The 19,675-nt window shown below is 39.8% G+C and overlaps 1 protein-coding gene across 5 annotated transcripts in view; it reads right to left on the bottom strand.

Annotated features, from left to right (window-relative positions):
• Window positions 1-19,675, bottom strand: part of patj (PATJ crumbs cell polarity complex component) — a 101,074-nt gene that overhangs the window by 22,325 nt on the left and 59,074 nt on the right. For all 5 annotated transcript variants that reach the window (XM_024258801.2, XM_024258798.2, XM_024258800.2 and 2 more), the window contains 2 exons: window positions 2,081-2,277; window positions 325-416 (listed from right to left, as the gene is read on the bottom strand). In XM_024258801.2, coding sequence (XP_024114569.1) covers window positions 325-416; window positions 2,081-2,277 — 289 coding nt within the window. The remainder of the gene's footprint in view (window positions 1-324; window positions 417-2,080; window positions 2,278-19,675) is intronic.

Raw genomic sequence — 19,675 nt, forward strand, 5'->3', positions numbered from 1 at the left:
AGAGTATTTTCTATGTCACAAATACGATCTTTTTCAATCGGCATTTATTGTCTGCTTCTGATTCAGAACGATTTGAAATAAAAATGACTCAGAAGTATGAATTTGAGTCAAATTTTCCTTATATGTGTCTTCCATCATCAGAAATATTTCACAAGAACATGTTAAAAACACCAAAACACAATAAATTAACACAAAAAAAACTGTGGAATCCCTTTGGTTTTTCTGGAAAATTGTCTGACAGTTTGAGGCGATGGTCTGAAGAACTAAAACAGATATACGGATTCAGAAGACGGCCATGTTTCCCAGCATGCCTTGCAGTCTTACCTGAGAAGGATGAGTTTCACTTTGGACGTAGCGCTCTTGATGATAGCCGAGGCGTTCAGGTGACTCCGCCCATAAAGAATGTGGTCATTGATCTGACAGAGAGACAGACAGCAGGAGGACAGCAGGAGGAAGCTCTGAAAAGCAGCCGACCATCATCACATTGAGTGGGAGTTGGAGCAGGAGCAGCTGGGAACTAGACTTCCTACTGTCTCACATTTATGAGGCGACTCAGAACCAGCACTGGATGACGAGACGTTTTTTAGGACATTGGGACGGGCACCTAAAACTCACTGGATGATGCTCTAATCTAGTTCTGGGATGAACTGGACGTTTTTAAAGTTGTTGCTGTTGCATTTTTATAAAATGTGAGGCCACAAACCTTTAGTGGCTTAGAGTGGAAGCATTACTCATCCACTGAGAGGCTGCAGCAGCTCGCACTGCAGGCTGTCTGCAGGAGGCGGGGTCAGGGCATTGACAGGCTGCAGGGGAGGTGGGGTTAGTCCACGCCGCCTGCAGGTTCTGCAGAATCCATACTTCCACGGACATAAATTAAACATTCAACTCTTTAAAAAAAAACCAACTCTGTTGTGAGTCTCTGTCAAATAAGCAGTAAAGCTGCTGTAAAGGAGAACGATCAGAAACATGAGGCAGCAGATCTGATCTTCAAAAAATGGATTTGAAACTTTTATTTTTAATGTTGGGAATCAGTCAGATCATAAATGTTTTTTTAATTCTACATTTTGTAAATGTGTATATTTTTGTACTTTCACAAGCAGTGTGTTCTGATTGGCTGTCGGCCTCATCAATCACCCTGTATTGAACAGATTCAGTTTGTAGTAAAAAATCTAGTGTTCAGCTCCTTTAATGTCATCAGATATCAAGGACACATTTTTTAATGCCACATTGACTCAACTTGATAAAAGTCATTGCTTATTTTAAAAAATTGAAATAAAAACACTAAACCTACCATTGTACAAATATTAAAAGGATTTTATTAAAACACAGTTGTATGGAAGTTAAATATTAGAGACAAAATGATGGTTATGTGTCCCATTAATCTAAAAACTGAACTGAAATAATGTTTTTTCATTAAAACAAATGAACTATTTTTTAAAAGTTACATTTTTTATGTCAACACAAGAACAGTTAACAAAACCTAAATATGTGGGTTTTTTTTCTCTAGTAAAACTTTTTAGCAGGAATACCACATTGGTCATTTTTGTATAGAATTTACTAATATATTTCAAAGTTTTCCAGTTGCTCTCACACAAAACATTACTAACAGTTTGATTTATTTTGAAAGTGATCCCTGTTTAGTGAGAAATGTCATCAAAGCTGTGCCTTTTTTGAAGGATTACATACATTTGTATTTAAACAAACTAAGAAAAGACAACAGTTTTAAATTTCATAAGCCCTCCTACAGCCTTTGACTGCAATTTGATGGGGAAAAAAGCCACTTTTGTAGAAAAACTACCATATGATCAGACTTTCGTGAAGCAACATCACAAAACTTCTTGAGAAATTTAAAGGGATAACAGAAGCCAGACTTGGATTATAACAACTTTTAGGATAGCATCAAAGAACAATATTGGAAATTAACATGAACAAAAGTGGTCCTAGTTTTGATTCCTGAGGTACTCCCTCTGTGGGTGATGTTTTTGACCTACCTTTTATAAACTGTTACTGGTGAAACACTTTCCACTCAGCTTTAGACAGTGATCAGGGAACTGTATCACAGTGCTATTAAGCCTCTCACCTCCAGGAGCTCGTCTCCGACCCGAATGCGTCCGTCACGGGCTGCCGGCCCCCCAGGATGAAGCCCCACCACAAATATGCTAAGGCAGGAGCGATCTCGGTTTCCCGCCAGGCTGAGACCCAAGCCATGCCGATCCTTGTCCAGCTCCACGCAGAGCAGCTCCCCCTGCAGGTCTCCATAGCGCTCACACCATCGCTCTGCAGGAGAAACATGAGGAGGAGGAGATAGAGGCAGAATCTTCACTGAGAGGCGTCAGCAACCACATTCCTGACACCTGTGCTTGTGGTGGTTTGACAGAGATGCTGCATTTCTGACAGATTGATGCAACTCCGCCTTAGGTTGACTCCGCCCCTTCAGCAGCTTTGTTTTTTAGCTCTCTGCAGCTGTGATTTTAGTGGTGTTTAAGTTTCAAACCCCAGTTTTCTTGATTGATGACCGAGTAATAGCTGTTTATTTCTCTATAGAAGTTCATGCGATTTTGTCGTCTTGGAACCAGCAGGTACTTCCTGTTTGGATGCCGAGGGGGGAGGGGAGGGGGGCACTCAGTCCAGTTCTCGTAAAAAGTCAATGGCTACAAGCAGGCAGCATTATTTTTGAAAATCTTCATTTATTTGTGCGCTCTCTGCATAAAAGAAGGTTTTATTTTAAAAAAAAGGTACAAAAGAGCAGAAAATCGTCATTAGAGGAAAACATCTGAAGACAAGGAGCTGACTTCAGACAAAAGAGACGAGTGTTTAAGTAGCAGAAACGAGGAAAGATGATTGGATCTGTTTGACGAGAATGTTGCTTTATGAACCGTGAAAGAGAGAGAGAAATGCAGAGGGGAGCTGAAGGACCGGAGCTCGATTGGGTTTATGAGCTGAATCTGCAGATCAGAACGGTTCCAGTACCATTAAAAACATCAGCTGCTCCTCTTTCAGGTCATGAACACATCAAGCTTCCTGTTCTGATCACAGATCAACGTTTGCTCTGACAATTCTAGACTGAATCGTACCTTGAACACCTCAGAGGAGAATCATTTCTATTTAACATAGATCTGTTCCTTAGATCAAACAACAGAAGGAGAAACCTTTAAACCGCCTGAGCCCTTTTGATGTGAACCAAAAGATTAAAGCAAATGTAGATTCATGACAATCTTGAGTCAGAACTGTACCTCCTCTCTGCTGAAATAAAAACAAAGCAATATTCCGAAGTTTCTTAACTATTTTTTAAACTTTCCTGTCACAGACTCTGATTACCTTTTAAAGTCGTCTGTACCATTTAATCCTTTTGCATCCGTTTGACAATTGAGATAAATAGATGATTACATCTGCAATTTATGCTTTTTTCCTTCCATTGTTGTGCTAGCAGCCATCGTGCAGACAGACAAGAGTCTTTATCAGAGTCAACATTTTTTCAGAACCCAATGAAGACCAGAACCACAACAAGGGTGTTCTTATGCCAACACGCTCATGAACAGTCTCTGAATGTAATAATAATGAACCTAACAAAAGAAGACTCATTAAAGTTGAGAGTTGTTAGGTTGCAACGATGACGCATAAAAGAAAAAAACAACAAAGTTAACAGAAAAATCTGTGTATTCCGACCTAAACCACACAAAAAGAGAATATTTTAGCAGATGGAGTGAAAGTAGAATTAAGGCTTTTTCCATTTAAAAGCCTTTAAAAAAAAGAACCTAACTAAATTGTACTGTATTTATGGATTCATCCTGGTTGTGTTTACTGATGTTGAAGTCATTCTTAGAGGTACACAGCGCTCTGCTAAAAAAGGTTGGGTATATACTAGTGCTGACATTTTATTAAAAAAACTAATCAGATTAATCACACTTTGGACTGTGATTACTCACAATTAGCTACAATATTTTACTAGGTAAATTTTACATGACAATATGCAACTTTTATTGTCTGAAATTTAAAAAATGTATCAAGTGTCAACCCAGAAGTGTAATTTGCGTGTAAAAACACATCAACTCTAAAGAGTTTTATATCTGCAGTATTAAGAAAGCAAAGATGCTGACAAACAGCCTTCAGAAACTAACATGGTGTTTCTGTACTTTAAATGAACTTCTACCCTGGCCCTGGTGAACACTCGATTCTGATTGGGTACTGGGTTTGGATGCACGCTACAAGTCTATGATGCACACTTAAAAAAAAGAAAATGTTTCGTTTTCCTTTGCTACTGCAGTCGAGGTTCAGTGATGCATTGTCACAACGCGGTGGACCATGGATCTAACAATCAATTTTTTAGGAAAAAAGTGATCTAAACCAAAAAAAAAATAGAAATAAAGTATTAAAAACTGATTGAATATTTATTTTCTTTGTAAGTAACCATAGTATAAGTGATATAATACCTGCTGAAGTATTTTACCACACACCTTGGAACCCTGAACATCCAAGGCAAAGCGGCAAATTTTTACCTCGCGAGGTGTAAGTGTCACAAACAGGCAGACAGCTGGTTCCACATGCAGCAGGTTTATTAACAGAGCTAACAGTCCACAGACTAAGCAGGGTCAGACAGGCAGAGGTCATAGACGGGCATGAGATCATCCGAGACGAGAGAGAAGAGGAGTCAGAGTCCAGGCGAGGGTCGGGGGCAGGCAGCAGGCAATCAGAGTAGCAGGGTCAGAGGCAGAAGGTCAGCTCCAGGAGTAAACGCTCAGAGATGCAGGCAGAGTGGCACAAACAAAACTTCACAGAGAGTGACAGTGTGGAGCCAGACTATAAACTGAGGAGGTGATGAGATGATGGGAAACAGCTGATGTGATGAGTCCAGGTGAGGGATGGTGGTGAGCTCAAAACTCTGGTGAGCGCTCCCTCTGGTGGCTGGAGATGGTAGCAGCAGGTTGCTCCATGACAGTAAGTAAAAAAGTAAAGGGGTTTATTCATTTTTTATTAAATTAGGGATTATCAGCCCTAGTGTATATACTACCATGGCTAACGTGTAGCATTGTTGGATTGTGTGTTTTACTTGTTATGTTGGGAGTTAGCATAGACACAGTTACGTCTGTTTTAGTGGTATCAGTCTGTTTCTTACGAGTTGCAAACAATATTGGGAGTTACAGGTATTGTGAAGATGCTAACATGGCTAACACGTAACTGTGAACACAGTTAATAAAATGTGAATTACTGATGGACTTCTCTAATGAATTAATGCGCCTCACAGTTCTGTGCACCTCATATACGACACTTTCAAAAACAGACCACTCAGTGGTGGTGTGTCCTAATGTGGAAGACTAATTCTTTCAACTTGTTTAATTGCTTATGATACATTTTTAACAAAATGCCACTTTAAAGAGGGTTGGATCAGATCTAGAGGTGACTGCATGGAGGTCAGTCCCATTACACACTCTGTGCACACAGGTAATAAAGCATGAATGGTTGTGAGTCTACAGGAATCCATGAAGTCCCTTTAACAGACTATTAACTGTGTGACAGAGAGATCAGCCGAGGGAGGGCCTCTGAGCCTTGAAGGGCATGAGGAAACATCTGCTGATGGGGAACCGTGGAGATAAAGATGCCAAGAAAAGACAACAGTCATCTTTATCGGAATCTGGGATCAAACTCCTGAAGCGGGATAACAAGCGTTTTATCTGAGACCAGCAGGTGATGCTGCTGTGGAGGAAAGTCTGGTACAGGACTTTTCTATGAACAATAATAGCTGGGGATCAAAGCACCAATGGGATTTGTAAGAAGTAATACATTTTAAAACTTTCATTTTAAGCCAGTTTTCATATTACTAGAGAAAAAAAAAGAAAAAGGAGAAAGAAAAAGAGAAAAATAGTATATTTTGATTAAAATTAAAGTTTTGCTTCAGAGGAGAATTTATGTTTTGACTGATTTGGATTTTTTTGTTTAATCTTTACTGTTTTTTTTACTCAGCCATAGTGGTAATTTTAATCCTTTAACCTCTTTATTACAGACAGATGTATTATGAAATAGGTTTCTTTTCTTATTATTTATGGATGTGAATCATTACTAACTTTAACAAAAAGGACAAGCAGGTACGTTTTATTAAAAAAAGCTAAGCATAACAGATTGATCAATCCTGTGCTCAAATGATCTAAAAGCTTGTACTGAGATTATTTGACTCCCCTTTTTCCTCTCAGTTTTTTGTTATTTTGACTCTAATGAGGCATTAAACTCTTACTTTTCAAAATAAATAAATAGCTAAAAGGAGCAGGAAAAACCCACCCAATTCTATCTGTCAAACTGCCATGTATACTACTAATGCAATTTTGAGAGAATTTAATAAAATGTCCCTCTCAGTAAATGTGAGGGATAACAAACCCAAGCACAGTAATGTTAAAAAGAGTTTAAAACAAAGTATGCTAATTTCTGTTATAAAGTTAGAATGAATTACAATAAATTAAAAAAGGCTGACCTAATTGTGTAGCAGACGTCCTTTTGGCCATTCAATAAAGTGACCTGGCTCCAGTTACCTTATTTTTAGAGAAAACAAAAACAGGAAGTAGAAACGTTTTTTTTTTATTATTATTATTTTTATTTTAATCTTATTTTTTAATTTATTGGTTACTGTGAGGTCTGAGTTTGAATTTTCATTAGGATGCTGGAGTTGATACGTCCTCAGTCTGGTTATAGGCTGGTTATGTTCGAGGGCCTCAGGAGGAAACAAACACGAGGACGAACACACTTCCTGTCACAGAAATTAGAACCATGTTTGTGTGTTTTTGAGTGTGTCTAGAAGTGTGTGTTCTCTGCAAGGTGACTTGTTGGAGTAAGTCTGCACACACACGCATGTATGCACGCACACCTGATGAGTGTAGCTTTCAGCCTGTTATCCCAGCAGCCTGCAGCCTCCCGCCCCTCAGCCACTGCTGCAGTGCAACACAGTGCGTTTGTGTGACTGAGGATGTGTGGTGCCACTCTCCACTAAGTAAATAAATAAAAACCTGCAGAGCTCAACTAAAGTGTCAACAAAAATCTTTTTAAACAAACAATCTTCCTGAAATATAAAACATTAAAGATATTTCACTGCAGTGTGTGTGTGTGTGTCTGTATACTTGTTTTTGGCACTTTGTCAAGACTGTTCCTGGCATCCACACCAAGCTTTTTAGGACCTGCAGGCTTTTGGGGACCAAACATCAACCAAATGCAATTGTTACATCTGTTAAGCTTTCAGACTAGACCCTCTAGTTATGAAAAGTAAATAGAGTGTCCTTGCCATGACATCTGTTTCTGCATGAGCAGTAAAGGAAGTGAGCGGATGCGCTTTGACAGAACTTTTCCCCCTCCTTTGTCTTCGCTTCTCTTCTACTCTTCTCTTCGTCAGTCCTTCTCTTCTGACAGAATCACAGCATCCTGAATTCTGCTGTTAAAATGCTCTGGCAGCTAACTTATCTCCCTGCAAGAATCTAACCACACAATATGTGCACGCCTATGTTGCGTGTGCATGTGCAGACAAATCATCCAAGAGTTTCAGAGAGCTGCTAAAATTCTGCATTAGCTTTTATCGACTGCACTTCTGCAGAAGTGTATGGGGCCAGTTTTAATGATTAATAATTCTGTTAGGGAAACATCACTCCTGCAGATTTCCAAACACTCACTGCAGTTTCTAACCAGCTGAAGAAGAGGGTTTTGATTTATTCAGCGGTCTGAATAAATCAAATTCATAGTTACACAGAAAAAAATTTCAACGTTTGTTTATCTCGTTCTTAAATTTATTGGATCTCAGTGCTGCTTTCGATACAGTCAGCCACGCTATACTACTCAATTGACTGGAAAACTCAGTGGGTCTCACTGGGCCAGTACTAAACTGGTTCAAAATGTACTTGGAAAACAGGAAATATTTTGTGTTATTTGGTAACTTCACATCGGAACCAACAGAAATTACATGTGGAGTGCCCCAAGGCTCCATCCTGGGACCACTTCTGTTTAACATCTACATGCTCCCACTGGCCCAGGTTATAAAGAACAACAACATTAGTTACCATAGCTATGCAGATGACACACAGATATATATTAGACTGACACCAGGAGACCGAGGCCCTGTACAGGCTCTTGGTAAATGCATTGAGGACATTAATGACTGGATGTGTCACAACTTACTTCAATTAAACAAAAACAAAACTGATGTCATTGTCTTTGGGGCTAAAGAAAAACAATCAGAGGTTGCTAAAGAGCGTCAGTCAATTCATCTAAAAACTACCAACCAGACCAGAAGCTTGGGTGTAGTGATGAACACAGACCTAAATTTTGATAAACACATTAAAGCAGTCACTAAATCAGCCTATTATCATCTCAAAAATATCTCAAGGATTAAAGATATGATGTCTAAGCAGGACCTGGAAAAACTAGTGCATTTCAACACAAACTCCTGCTTTAGGAATTTAAATGTACCATGAGCCTTTGCTCTGATGTAGAACTAGACTTTTCAAGTACATTATAAAGAGATTTACATCTTGAAATACTTTAAATGCATTCACGAATGAGGAAGATCCCAGACAGAAAAATCTGCTCTAGCATGGGAATGACACAAACCCGAACCTGTCAGACAGAGATCAGGGCCAAGTATTAGTTTAGAGTAATATTGCTGTCTTTAATCTAAAACAACTTGAGCCTCACTGAGAGATGAACTGCTATGAGCAGCAACAAATTTAAGTTGGGGTTCTTTTTGGTCAGGCTATAAAGGCAGAGTCTTTATAACACCCCCAAAAGGCAGATATGATCACTGGGGGGAGGGAGGGGGTGAGGAAACATCCTGAGCCGTTTGCCCCTCCAGCAGCCTTCCTCCATCACCGCATGTGAGTGGAGGCTGCAGCAGCTGGAGGTCACTGCAGTGCAACAGAGGGGGTGGCATTAATCTGATCCAAGATCCCTTTCTCCATGACACCCCTAGTGGCGCTGGGAGGTACCGCAGACCTGACATCAAGAGTAAACCTCAAAAAGTCAACACTTCAAACCCTTTTTCCTCCAGGCCACTGTGTGTCTACGGCTCATCCAGCAGCTCAGGCAAACTGATTGAAACCAGGGAACCTGAAAGTCAAAAGGGTCAAAAGAATGAAGGGGTTCAAAGTAGCTTTGATTTTGGAAAGAGGATCTTCTACTTTAATGTGCAGACTTTGAATTTTGAAGGCAGACTGTGTTGGATGTGACACTGCTTTATGTTTTCTGCATGACTTTGTGTGAGTAATTGAAAGAAAATATGAACTTTATCATCAACCTTAAATGACATTTTAGTACTATTTTTTGGTTGTCCAAAATGCAACACAAACTCACGGATAAGTCTAATTGGGTTTGGCCATCTTCACTGGTGTTTCCTCCACTAACCCAAGAATGTTCTGGGGATAAACAACTGTGGTGGATAGGGGGGAAGGGCAAAAGTAAGTTATGTTGGTTACATACCAAAAGAGAAACTTAAGCCATAATAATATATATATTTTTAATAATATTCACTTCTCCCTTTCAGTTGTCATGCTAAAGTTTATAAAACGGATCTCAAATAGTGTCAACGCTGATAATGCTAATATTGCTTATTATGCTAAAAATACTAACAACTATTGCTTATTATGATACAAATGCTAATTTGTTAAAAATGCTTATAATGCGAAAAAATACTAATAATGGTTATGATGCTAACAATGTTAAAACACCCAAAATACAAAAGATTATGCTAAAAATATTAATAATGCTTATATCTCTAATAATGCTAAGAATGTTAATATTGCTGAGTATGCTAAAAATATGAATAATTGCTGATAATGCTTATAATATTAAAAATGCTGAAAATGCTAATATTGCTTATTATGCTTAACATACTACTAATACTAAAAATGCCAACTGGTGCTTATAATACTAAAAAAGCTAATTTGTTAAAATGCTTAAAATGCAAAAAATACAAATAATGCTTATGATGCTAATAATTCCAAAAATGCACATAGTGGGAAAAAACTAATGCTTAGCACTTTAAATTGTCTTTGTACACAAAGTGTGCAATACAAGTAAATCTGCCTTGGTAATAATGCTAAAAAATATGAATAATACTTTTGATTCAATTGATAATAAAAGTGCCAATATTGTTTACACTAAAATTATAATTAATGCTTATAGTACACAAAAACAATGCCAAGAATACAAATATTGCTTATTATGCTAAAAAATACTAGTAATGCCAACCTGTGCTTATGATGATAAAAGTGCTAATTTGTTCAAAATGTGTATAATCCTAAAAATATTTATGATTATGATGCTAATAATGCTAAAATGATAATATTGCTTACTATGCTAAAAATACGAATAATGCTAAAAAGGCTAACTAGTGCTTATATTGATAAGAATGCTAATTTGTTCAAAATGCCTATAATGCAATGCATTTTTTAATGCTTATGATGCTAATAAAGTTAATATTGTTTATTATAATGGCAACATGTTTATTATCCTAATATTACTTATTATGATAAATACACCAAAAATGCAAATCATTTAAATAATGTTAACAATGCTGCATCCATCTATCCAATTTCAGAACCAAATAAATCTCATTTGGGGCCACAGGTTTGCTGGAGCCCTATCTCCACTACTAATGGGCAAATGGACACTTCCCAATACCAACACAGTCCATACGTACACACCCCCATACCCACCAACCGCACCACACACACACAGAATTTAGATACACCAAATAACCGATGAAGCATTTTTGTGCCGATAATGGTACATTTGGACGTGACCAACGCAAACATTAGTTTTTAAACGAAAGTTGAAAATGTGAAAATAGAAATGTAAAAATCTTCAGACATTTATGAGCCTCAGACATGCAAAAAGGGCAAGGATGAATCCAACAAGCATGCAGAAGGTTTGTCTGGTAGCTGTACTATTTGCATTTTCACTTTTGCATTTACATTTAGATTGTCTGGAATGAGTTCATATTTCATCTTTCCATGGTGAGGCGTTACGTTCCTAAACTAAAGAGGATGGAAAAATGGCACATTTATAGCTGATGGTTTTCAAAGAAACCAGACTGAGACTCTACAGGAACAACGTAAAGATTTGGTTCGCTGTTTCCTGCCTCGCTGTGGTTTTAGGGTTACTCATCTTCAGGACTGCTTCTTCTGTCCCAAACTCAAGCTTAGCACGGCGCCCCCTGCTGCCTGCTTGGATCCCTACCATTTTTACAGCAAGCCTGCAGAGCAGCATGGAGGTGACCTCCTGCTGGACACACTGCTCACACACTGATGGGACATCTTATCAAAGATGAGACTCTTCCAGAACACACACACGAGCACACACGTGCACTCACAGACACGTGCACACACACAGAGCGGGAGCGCAGACTCACCCGGAGGCAGCATCGTCCATGCTCCAGTCTTCACGCGGCGACATAAATCCTGCAGCGCTGCGTGTGAGTCTGTGTGTGCGTCAGAGTCGGCTGCGACGCTCCGATCCACAGACCCGGACGTTTGTGTGTTTGTGTGTGCTTGTGAGTCAGCCGTCTGCTGCGATTCTGAGGTGCAGAGCGCTGCTCAGCTCTGCTATGTACTCCTGCCTCAATCGCTCCCTCTCCCCCTTCACCCTCCTCACCCCTTCCTCCCCCCTCCATCATAATCTGTTTTCCTTCTTGCTCTCTGCTGGCCCCCCTCCTCCTAAAAAATGCGCCCCCTTCGATCCAACAGTTGAATTTGATTCCCTTTTTTTCCTTCCAGTTCCAGGGGAGCTTCAAACAAACATCATCTCTTGTTCATCGTATTGGTCTTCTGTAGATCCAGGTTTGTTATAATCCTTCAAAGAGATGAAGATCCACAACTCTAAATGACTCTAGAGAAGGATACGGTATAATAACTGGAATGAGTGAAAAAAAAAGGCCAATGACTTGAAGCAAAACGTCCAAAAAACAAAAAAGTATGAACATTTTGATACAAGATTAAAATAATTTGATAATTAGATGAATAAATACAAGCATTACTAAGCTTTTTAGACGGTAAAGCTTCACTAAAACACCTTGAAGAGATGGCCCACACAAACGCCCCGTTATTGGATCAGAACCATGAAGCAGACTCCATAAGAACTGAAAGTATGAGGACAGACAGAGAAATAACAGGTCTGCTAAGCTCCCAGAACCTGTGGAGATCCCAAGTCCCAGATCACAAGAAAACGCAACAAGAACAAACAAGAGCCAAAAAGGATTAGCACTGTAATCCCTCTGGACTGTCAGAGAAACTCAAACGATGTGTAGCAGCATGACATCCCGGTCCATTTTTAAACCGTTTAACACTTTGGGACAGAAACGGGTTCATCCCAATGATGAAATCCAGAGCTACAGACAGTAATGAGATTGGTCAAATCCACTGCAACGAGGACTGCAATAAACATGGTGGAAGACAAACAGCCGTGGAGACTTTATCAACATCCAACTGTAGTGGAGCGGATTCTGCAGCAAAACTCCACATGGAGAACAGAAACCACTCAAAGGAAGGCAGTAAAGTTTGTAGAGAAAGGATGGGTCGAGCAATGTGCAAAAGAAAGATTTTTGTTAGAAAATATAAACATTTCCTCAACCAAAGTGGAGTATTTAAGTACAACCATTGACTGTATATGAGAACTGGACAGAGAAACCCCTCCCCCCTCATGTTCCAAACAGGAAGTACTCACTGGCTCCAAGAAGCCAAAATCATATTAACTTCTATAGAGAAAAAACAGCTGTTACTCTACTGGTCAGAATTACCATTCTTGATCTGATACATTTTTCTTAACATGTTCTTAATAGTCCTATTTATTCTCTGTAGTGGACATCATACTAGTTATAAACTGACCAATCAGATGCCACAATATAAGCATGTGGTCTTATATTGAACTTTCAATCGACAGATTCTCCACAGCCCATTATCAGTGGTAGCCGACTGCTTTTTACCTTCAAAGTTGAAACAATCTACCAGGAGAAATGGTAGTAATTTACAGCAGGAATTAATAGCTGAATTTTATTTATTTTGTTTTATTCAGTTTTAAAGTTATTGTCGCTTCAAGCTATTGGCCGCGGGAGCGATTGGGGCCGCTACGATTGCAGAGGGAGCTGGAGGTTGGCAGTCAGAGAAAAGGCGGCTCTGTTTGCCAGGCAGCCAATCCCTGGCGGGGCCAGCAACCTCTGCTGCCCGGGGACCAGCACTCTGGGTGGCGGCGTATGCTAGTTCAGCCAAACTGAGCATTCCAGCTTTCTAGTGACCGCGGAACTCCAGCTCTATGGCTATGATGTTTTTATTTCAAATCAATAAAAACAACCTAATAGTTGATAACAAAGAGAATCCCCCAGTTTTACTTTTATTTATCCCTTCTCGGATTAATAAGTGCCAATAATTTCCGTTTTGTTGTGGCTTTTGTGTAGTCATGTTGTGGCTTTGTTGTTGTGTTGAGGCTTTCATCGTCTTGTTATGGTTTTCATTGTCGTAGCTTTGGTCGTCGTGTTGTGCCTTCTATTGTCGTGTTGTGGCTTTCATAGCTGTGGCTTTTGTCGTTGTGTTGAGGCTTTCATCGTCTTGTTATGGTTTTCATTGTCGTAGCTTGGTCGTCGTGTTGTGGCTTTTGTCATCGTGTTGTGGCTTCCATTGTCGTGTTGTGGCTTTCATAGTTGTGGCTTTTGTCGTTGTGTTGTGGCTTTTGTCGTCCTGTTGTGGCTTCCATTGTCATGTTGTGGCTTTCATAGTTGTGGCTTTTGTCGTTGTGTTGTGGCTTTTGTTGTTGTGGCTTTTCTCATCGTGTTGGGGCTTTTGTCATCTTGTTGTGGCTTTCATTGTCGTGTTGTGGCTTTTGTCGTTGTGGCTTTTGTCATCATGTTGTGGCTTTTGTCTTCTTGTTGTGGCTTTCATTGTCGTGTTGTGGTTTTTGTCGTCATGTTGTGGCTTTTGTCGTTGTGGCTTTTGTCATCTTGTTGTGGCTTCCATTGTCGTGTTGTGGGTTTCATAGTCATGGCTTTTGTCATCTTGTTGTGGCTTCCATTGTCATGTTGTGGCTTTCATAGTTGTGGCTTTTGTCGTTGTGTTGTGGCTTTTGTTGTTGTGGCTTTTCTCATCGTGTTGTGGCTTTTGTCATCTTGTTGTGGCTTTCATTGTCGCGTTGTGGCTTTTGTCGTTGTGGCTTTTGTCATCATGTTGTGGCTTTTGTCTTCTTGTTGTGGCTTTCATTGTCGTGTTGTGGCTTTTGTCGTCATGTTGTGGCTTTTGTCGTTGTGGCTTTCATTGTCGTGTTGTGGCTTTTGTCATTGTGGCTTTTGTCATCGTGTTGTGGCTTTTGTCGTTGTGTTGTGGCTTCCATTGTCGTGTTGTGGCTTTCATAGTCATGGCTTTTGTCGTCGTGTTGTGGCTTTCATAGTCGTGTTGTGGCTTTTGTCATCTTGTTGTGGCTTCCATTGTCGTCTTGTGGCTTTCATAGTCGTGGTTTTTGTCGTCGTGCTGTTGCTTTCATCATCGTGTTGTGGCTTTCGTCGTTGTGTTGTGGCTTCCATTGTCGTGTTGTGGCTTCCATTGTCGTGTTGTGGCTTTCATAGTCATGGCTTTTGTCGTCGTGTTGTGGCTTTCATAGTCGTGTTGTGGCTTTTGTCATCTTGTTGTGGCTTCCATTGTCGTGTTGTGGGTTTCATAGTCATGGCTTTTGTCGTCCTGTTGTGGCTTCCATTGTCATGTTGTGGCTTTCATAGTTGTGGCTTTTGTCGTCGTGTTGTGGCTTTTGTCATCTTGTTGTGGCTTCCATTGTCATGTTATGGCTTTCATAGTTGTGGCTTTTGTCGTCGTGTTGTGGCTTTTGTCATCTTGTTGTGGCTTCCATTGTCGTGTTGTGGCTTTCATAGTCATGGCTTTTGTCGTCCTGTTGTGGCTTCCATTGTCATATTGTGGCTTTCATAGTTTTGGCTTTTGTTGTTGTGTTGTGGCTTTTGTCGTTGTGGCTTTTCTCATCGTGTTGTGGCTTTTGTCATCTTGTTGTGGCTTTCATTGTCGTGTTGTGGCTTTTGTCGTTGTGGCTTTTGTCATCTTGTTGTGGCTTTCATTGTCGTGTTGTGGCTTTTGTCATTGTGGCTTTTGTCATCGCGTTGTTGCTTTCGTCGTCCTGTTGTGGCTTCCATTGTCGTGTTGTGGCTTTCATAGTCATGGCTTTTGTCGTCGTGCTGTGGCTTTTGTCGTTGTGTTGTGGCTTTTGTCGTTGTGGCTTTCATCGTCGTGTTGTGGCTTTTATCACCGTGTTGTGGCTTTTGTTGTGACTTTCGTCCTGATGTTGTGGCTTTTGTCATCGTGGCTTTTCCCATTGTGCTTCAGCTTTTGTAGTTGTGTTGTAGTTTTGTATTTATGTGAGCCTTGTCGGCCACCATACCCTTCCTCATAAAAAGTCAAAACGTCGAAACAAAACATTTTTAGAATCTCCTTTATGACTACATTTCTGTGAAGCTAAATACTTTGATCTCGTCCTGGACAAGCTCATGATCTGACTCCTGCAAATGCATCATCTTATAATCCATTTAAAAGACAGGAGCACTGATAGTTTTGTCAGCTGATAGTTCAGACAAATATCGGTTTGATTCCAGTAGATCAACACCCCTGCAACCCCAACCAGTGACCATGAACGGAACTTAAGGAAACAGAAAGCCCTCAAACTGACAGTAGAGACCGCTCCTGACAGCATCTTACCACGCAGGCCAGCACCTCCCCTCTCCTCAGCCATGACTCATAAATCAAGCGTAACTAAATCTGTTGGTCATCAGGGTGCTTCCTCATTAAGACGCGCCTCCTCCTGAAGGAGAACAACAGCTGAGCTGGTTTCCAGCAGCCCTCGCAGACGGGAAAGCTTCATTACGATCGCTCAGGCGTCAGAGATGGAAAGCCTCCAAATGAAGCTGCAGGCGCTTTGTTCCAGCTCATAGACAGTAAATGTACGGGAAACTGCTCCACCCATCAAAGCGTGGATGAAGAAGCTGCTCGCCACGATGAAGATGTTGCAGATTAAAGCTCCGGCTGACTGTTGTTGCTCCTCTCTGGCTCGAGAGGAAGCCGTTCAGGGCAGAATGCTTAATGGAGAAACTTAAAAATGCTTGAGACGCAGCAAAGCTCATATTAGAGCCCTTCAGAAACAGAACTGTTTGCTTTTGATCCGCCATAAACTGAAAGTTCAGGTTTCTATCTAAACCTTTAATCTGAAAAACACCAGGAAGCTAGCTCATTTAGCAAACTCACAGAAGATACATGTTCATTCAGTCATGTGATTCAAAGCCCTGCTTGGGACATTGTTTATTTTAGCAAAAGAAAAGCGAGCCTAATCTCCACCAAAACTGGCAGAACGAAACCACCTGTGAGGTGTTAAGAAACGCCCACCCTGCTGACAGAGGTAAGCAGTCTGTCTGCCAAGCTGCTCAGAGGTTCAAATCCTGGGCTGGACGGTTATTGGGCAAAACACTCAATCCCAATTTTACCCAAAAAAATGAGCGCCCCCAATGTAGAAAAGAAAAAAAAATCTGAAATCTCTAAATACATTTTATTAAAGGCTTCAATAAATATGAATTTTATTCTCTTCAGGTTTTTTTTTTAAATATATCTATATTTGTTTAATCTTTTTCATATGCTTAATGGATGCATTCATAAACCCAACAGAACAAAACGTTCTATCAACTTTTTTCAACAACTTCAAATGTCAAAATTAAAACTTTACATCAGTATTTAAGCACACAATTTGTTATAAGTGTTTTGATTTTTAACTTTTATTTTCTTTTGAAGTTGCAGTTACTGGAAACCAGCTCAGACATTTAACCCTTATGCTCACTTATGGGGTCCAGATGACCCCACCCTCATATTGATGTGTGATGCCTCCAATGACAAAGGTGGACAGGATTTTGTCTGCCACGGACACCAGTGAAGGTAAAAAAAAAAATGTTAAGAAAAAAAAAGTTCAGCACGCCGTCTTGTGTGTGTGTGTGTGTGTGTGTGGGGGTGTGTGGGTGGGTGTGTGGGCGTGGGTGTGTGTGTGTATATATAGATTTCCTTACTAAGCATGGCCTTTGAGTAACTGCACAATGACGATTAAAGTAATCTAATTTTATTTATCTGTAAATTAAATACACAATAATTTATTTGTTTAAGATACATTATACTGATCATTTTGTACATGAAATTTCAAGAGGATCACATTACCTGTGTGATGTCATCTGCACTGAATCCACCTAGCAGAGAAGCCAATCATAGCCCCAGAAAAAGGCTGAAATACTCAAAGTTCAGCATTAGTTAAGTTATTTAAGGTCCCATTCCAATCATCTTTGTTATTCTGTTGTAAAATTGTTAATGATAATTTTGGCATTTATAACAAAAAAAAAAGTTTTCTAGAACGTAGTTTCTGGAGAGCAGGAAGAGTTAATTAGGAATCCACCTCTGAGTTGCTGGCATGTAGCAACCCCACCCCCCTTTCCTTTCACTCTAACTGAGAGCTCCCCGACTACACCCACTCACATCATTAACCTAACATTTCCGCTGTAACAAAAATGGTTAGCAATATGCGAGCTATTCAGCCGTAAGTTTGATCCAGATTCCAGCTCAGACGAGGAAAACAAAGACGTTCATGGATCTATTTGACTACAAACGAATTCATCAGAATGGAGCAGAGCAGAGAAAGTGGATTGCCCAGCGTATTTTCTGCTTCATAAAAATTACCTTTTTCAAATGGATTTTTTTGTCTCCCCTGATTCATAACGATTTGAATAAAGAAATGCTTTAGAAATGTAAACCTAAGCTTAATTTTATTCGTTAATGTCCTCAATGAGAAAAAGGCCACAATAACATGTGAAAAACACACATTTTATGAGCGTAGGTCTTTAAGGGTTGAATGAACTTTTAGGGTTAATAAAATACTTAGCTTCATCCAAGAGAACAACTTCTCTAAAGAGATCAAGTTTCACCCTATTCTAATGGGCAGAAACAGCTCAGTGTTTTCAACAAACAGGAATTCTCTTGAAAAAACCTGAACAGCCAAAGGAGTTTAAACAGAATCTGACGATTTCTCAGCGTCTGTAGCTCAATGTCTCCCCCTTATTGGATGAAACGGTCAACAGAAATGGGATTTCACTCTTCATGAGTCGCTCTCCAGCTGGACACAAGAGAGCATGCTCAGCTGGGGTGGGGGGTGGGGTTCCACAGCATCACACAGGAAATGGTTTAAATCTTATTTATGGAAGTCTGAGGTAAAATGGAAATCTTATCTGACCTTCAGACAGGTTTGTTATTTTCAGAATGAGCATCAGAGTCAGGCGTGTTCCTCGACTGCAGCAGACTGCAGATCAGACTGCAGCAGTCCGAATGCGCAGCTGCATGCTAAAGACGCTCCCACTGCAGCTGCTTGATGGTTACTTGGAGGATCCACAGTCACATCATTTTTGTCTTTGGAGGAGTCAGGAATCTCCTCACTTCCATCCTGAGATTTAGTAAAAAGAACAGATGCCCCTAGTGTTTAGAAGCAGTACTGCATAAGGGTTTGAACCTGGCGGACCACTGACACATCATGTCGTTTCTCAGATGCAGGTGGGGAGAAGTTCCCTCTATGAAGCTAATTTGTCTTTAAGCTTAAACATTTTGGATTCTGTTACATTTGAAACAAGTAAAAAAACAATAAAACTAAAACAACAACTTTATATGTTTAGAAGTTCCACTGTTAAAGGTTTAATCTAATTAGAAAAGTTGGCAAACTAATGATTGAATACCATTCAGTTACCAAATAATATTTAAGGTTAGAAAACATTAAAAACTGCTTTAAAAAAATCTGAATAAAAGTTTACCTGTGATTTATCACAATTGGTGACATATTGATGCTATTTATAAAAAATAATATTAAGGAAAAAACTCTGAGGTCTTTGGATTTAGAATAAACTAAAGTGCTAGTCAATATAAAGTTGGGTTTATGAATGTCATTTTATTTGTTAAGTATCAATTTATTGAACTACAACAGTTGTACAATTGTAGCTTAGGAATTGGCTCTAAAGTTTATTGGAGAAAAAAGTTTGAGAAAAAACAAAAATTTGTAAAAAAGTGTCAGCACAGGAAAATGAAAGATTTCTTTGAATTTCAGAGAAAGACAGAATAAATACTTTATTACCAAAAGCATTCCATCCAAATGATCAGAATCAGGTGTCCTGACCACGATCTGGACACAGGTGGATAAAATAAAGCTCTCAGCCACGCAGAATGTTTTTTACAAACATTTGTGGAAGAATGTTCAGCTGTCAGGAGATCAGTGAATTCCAGTGTGGAAGTGTCATAGGATGTCACCTGTGCAACAAATCCAGTAGAGAAATTTCCTAAATATTCCACATTAAACTATCAGGTCTATCGTAACAAAATGGAAGAGTTTGAGAACAACAGCAACTCAGCCACCAAGTGGTCGGGCACATAAACTGATGGAGATGGGTCATCGGATGCTGAAGTGCATAGTTCAAAGAGGTCTCCGACTTTCTGCAGTCAATTACTACAGAGCTCCAAACTTCAGATTAGCCCAAGTACAGCCCGCATTTTAGACAACTCCATGCTCTTGTGGGAACAGTTTGGAGCAAGCCACACCCTCTTCCAACATGACTGTGCACCAACCCCCAACACTGGCAGGCGGAACGTGAGGCCAACCCGGAAGTAAC

This window comes from Oryzias melastigma, linkage group LG4, assembly GCF_002922805.2.
Source record: "Oryzias melastigma strain HK-1 linkage group LG4, ASM292280v2, whole genome shotgun sequence".
NCBI lineage: Eukaryota > Metazoa > Chordata > Actinopteri > Beloniformes > Adrianichthyidae > Oryzias > Oryzias melastigma.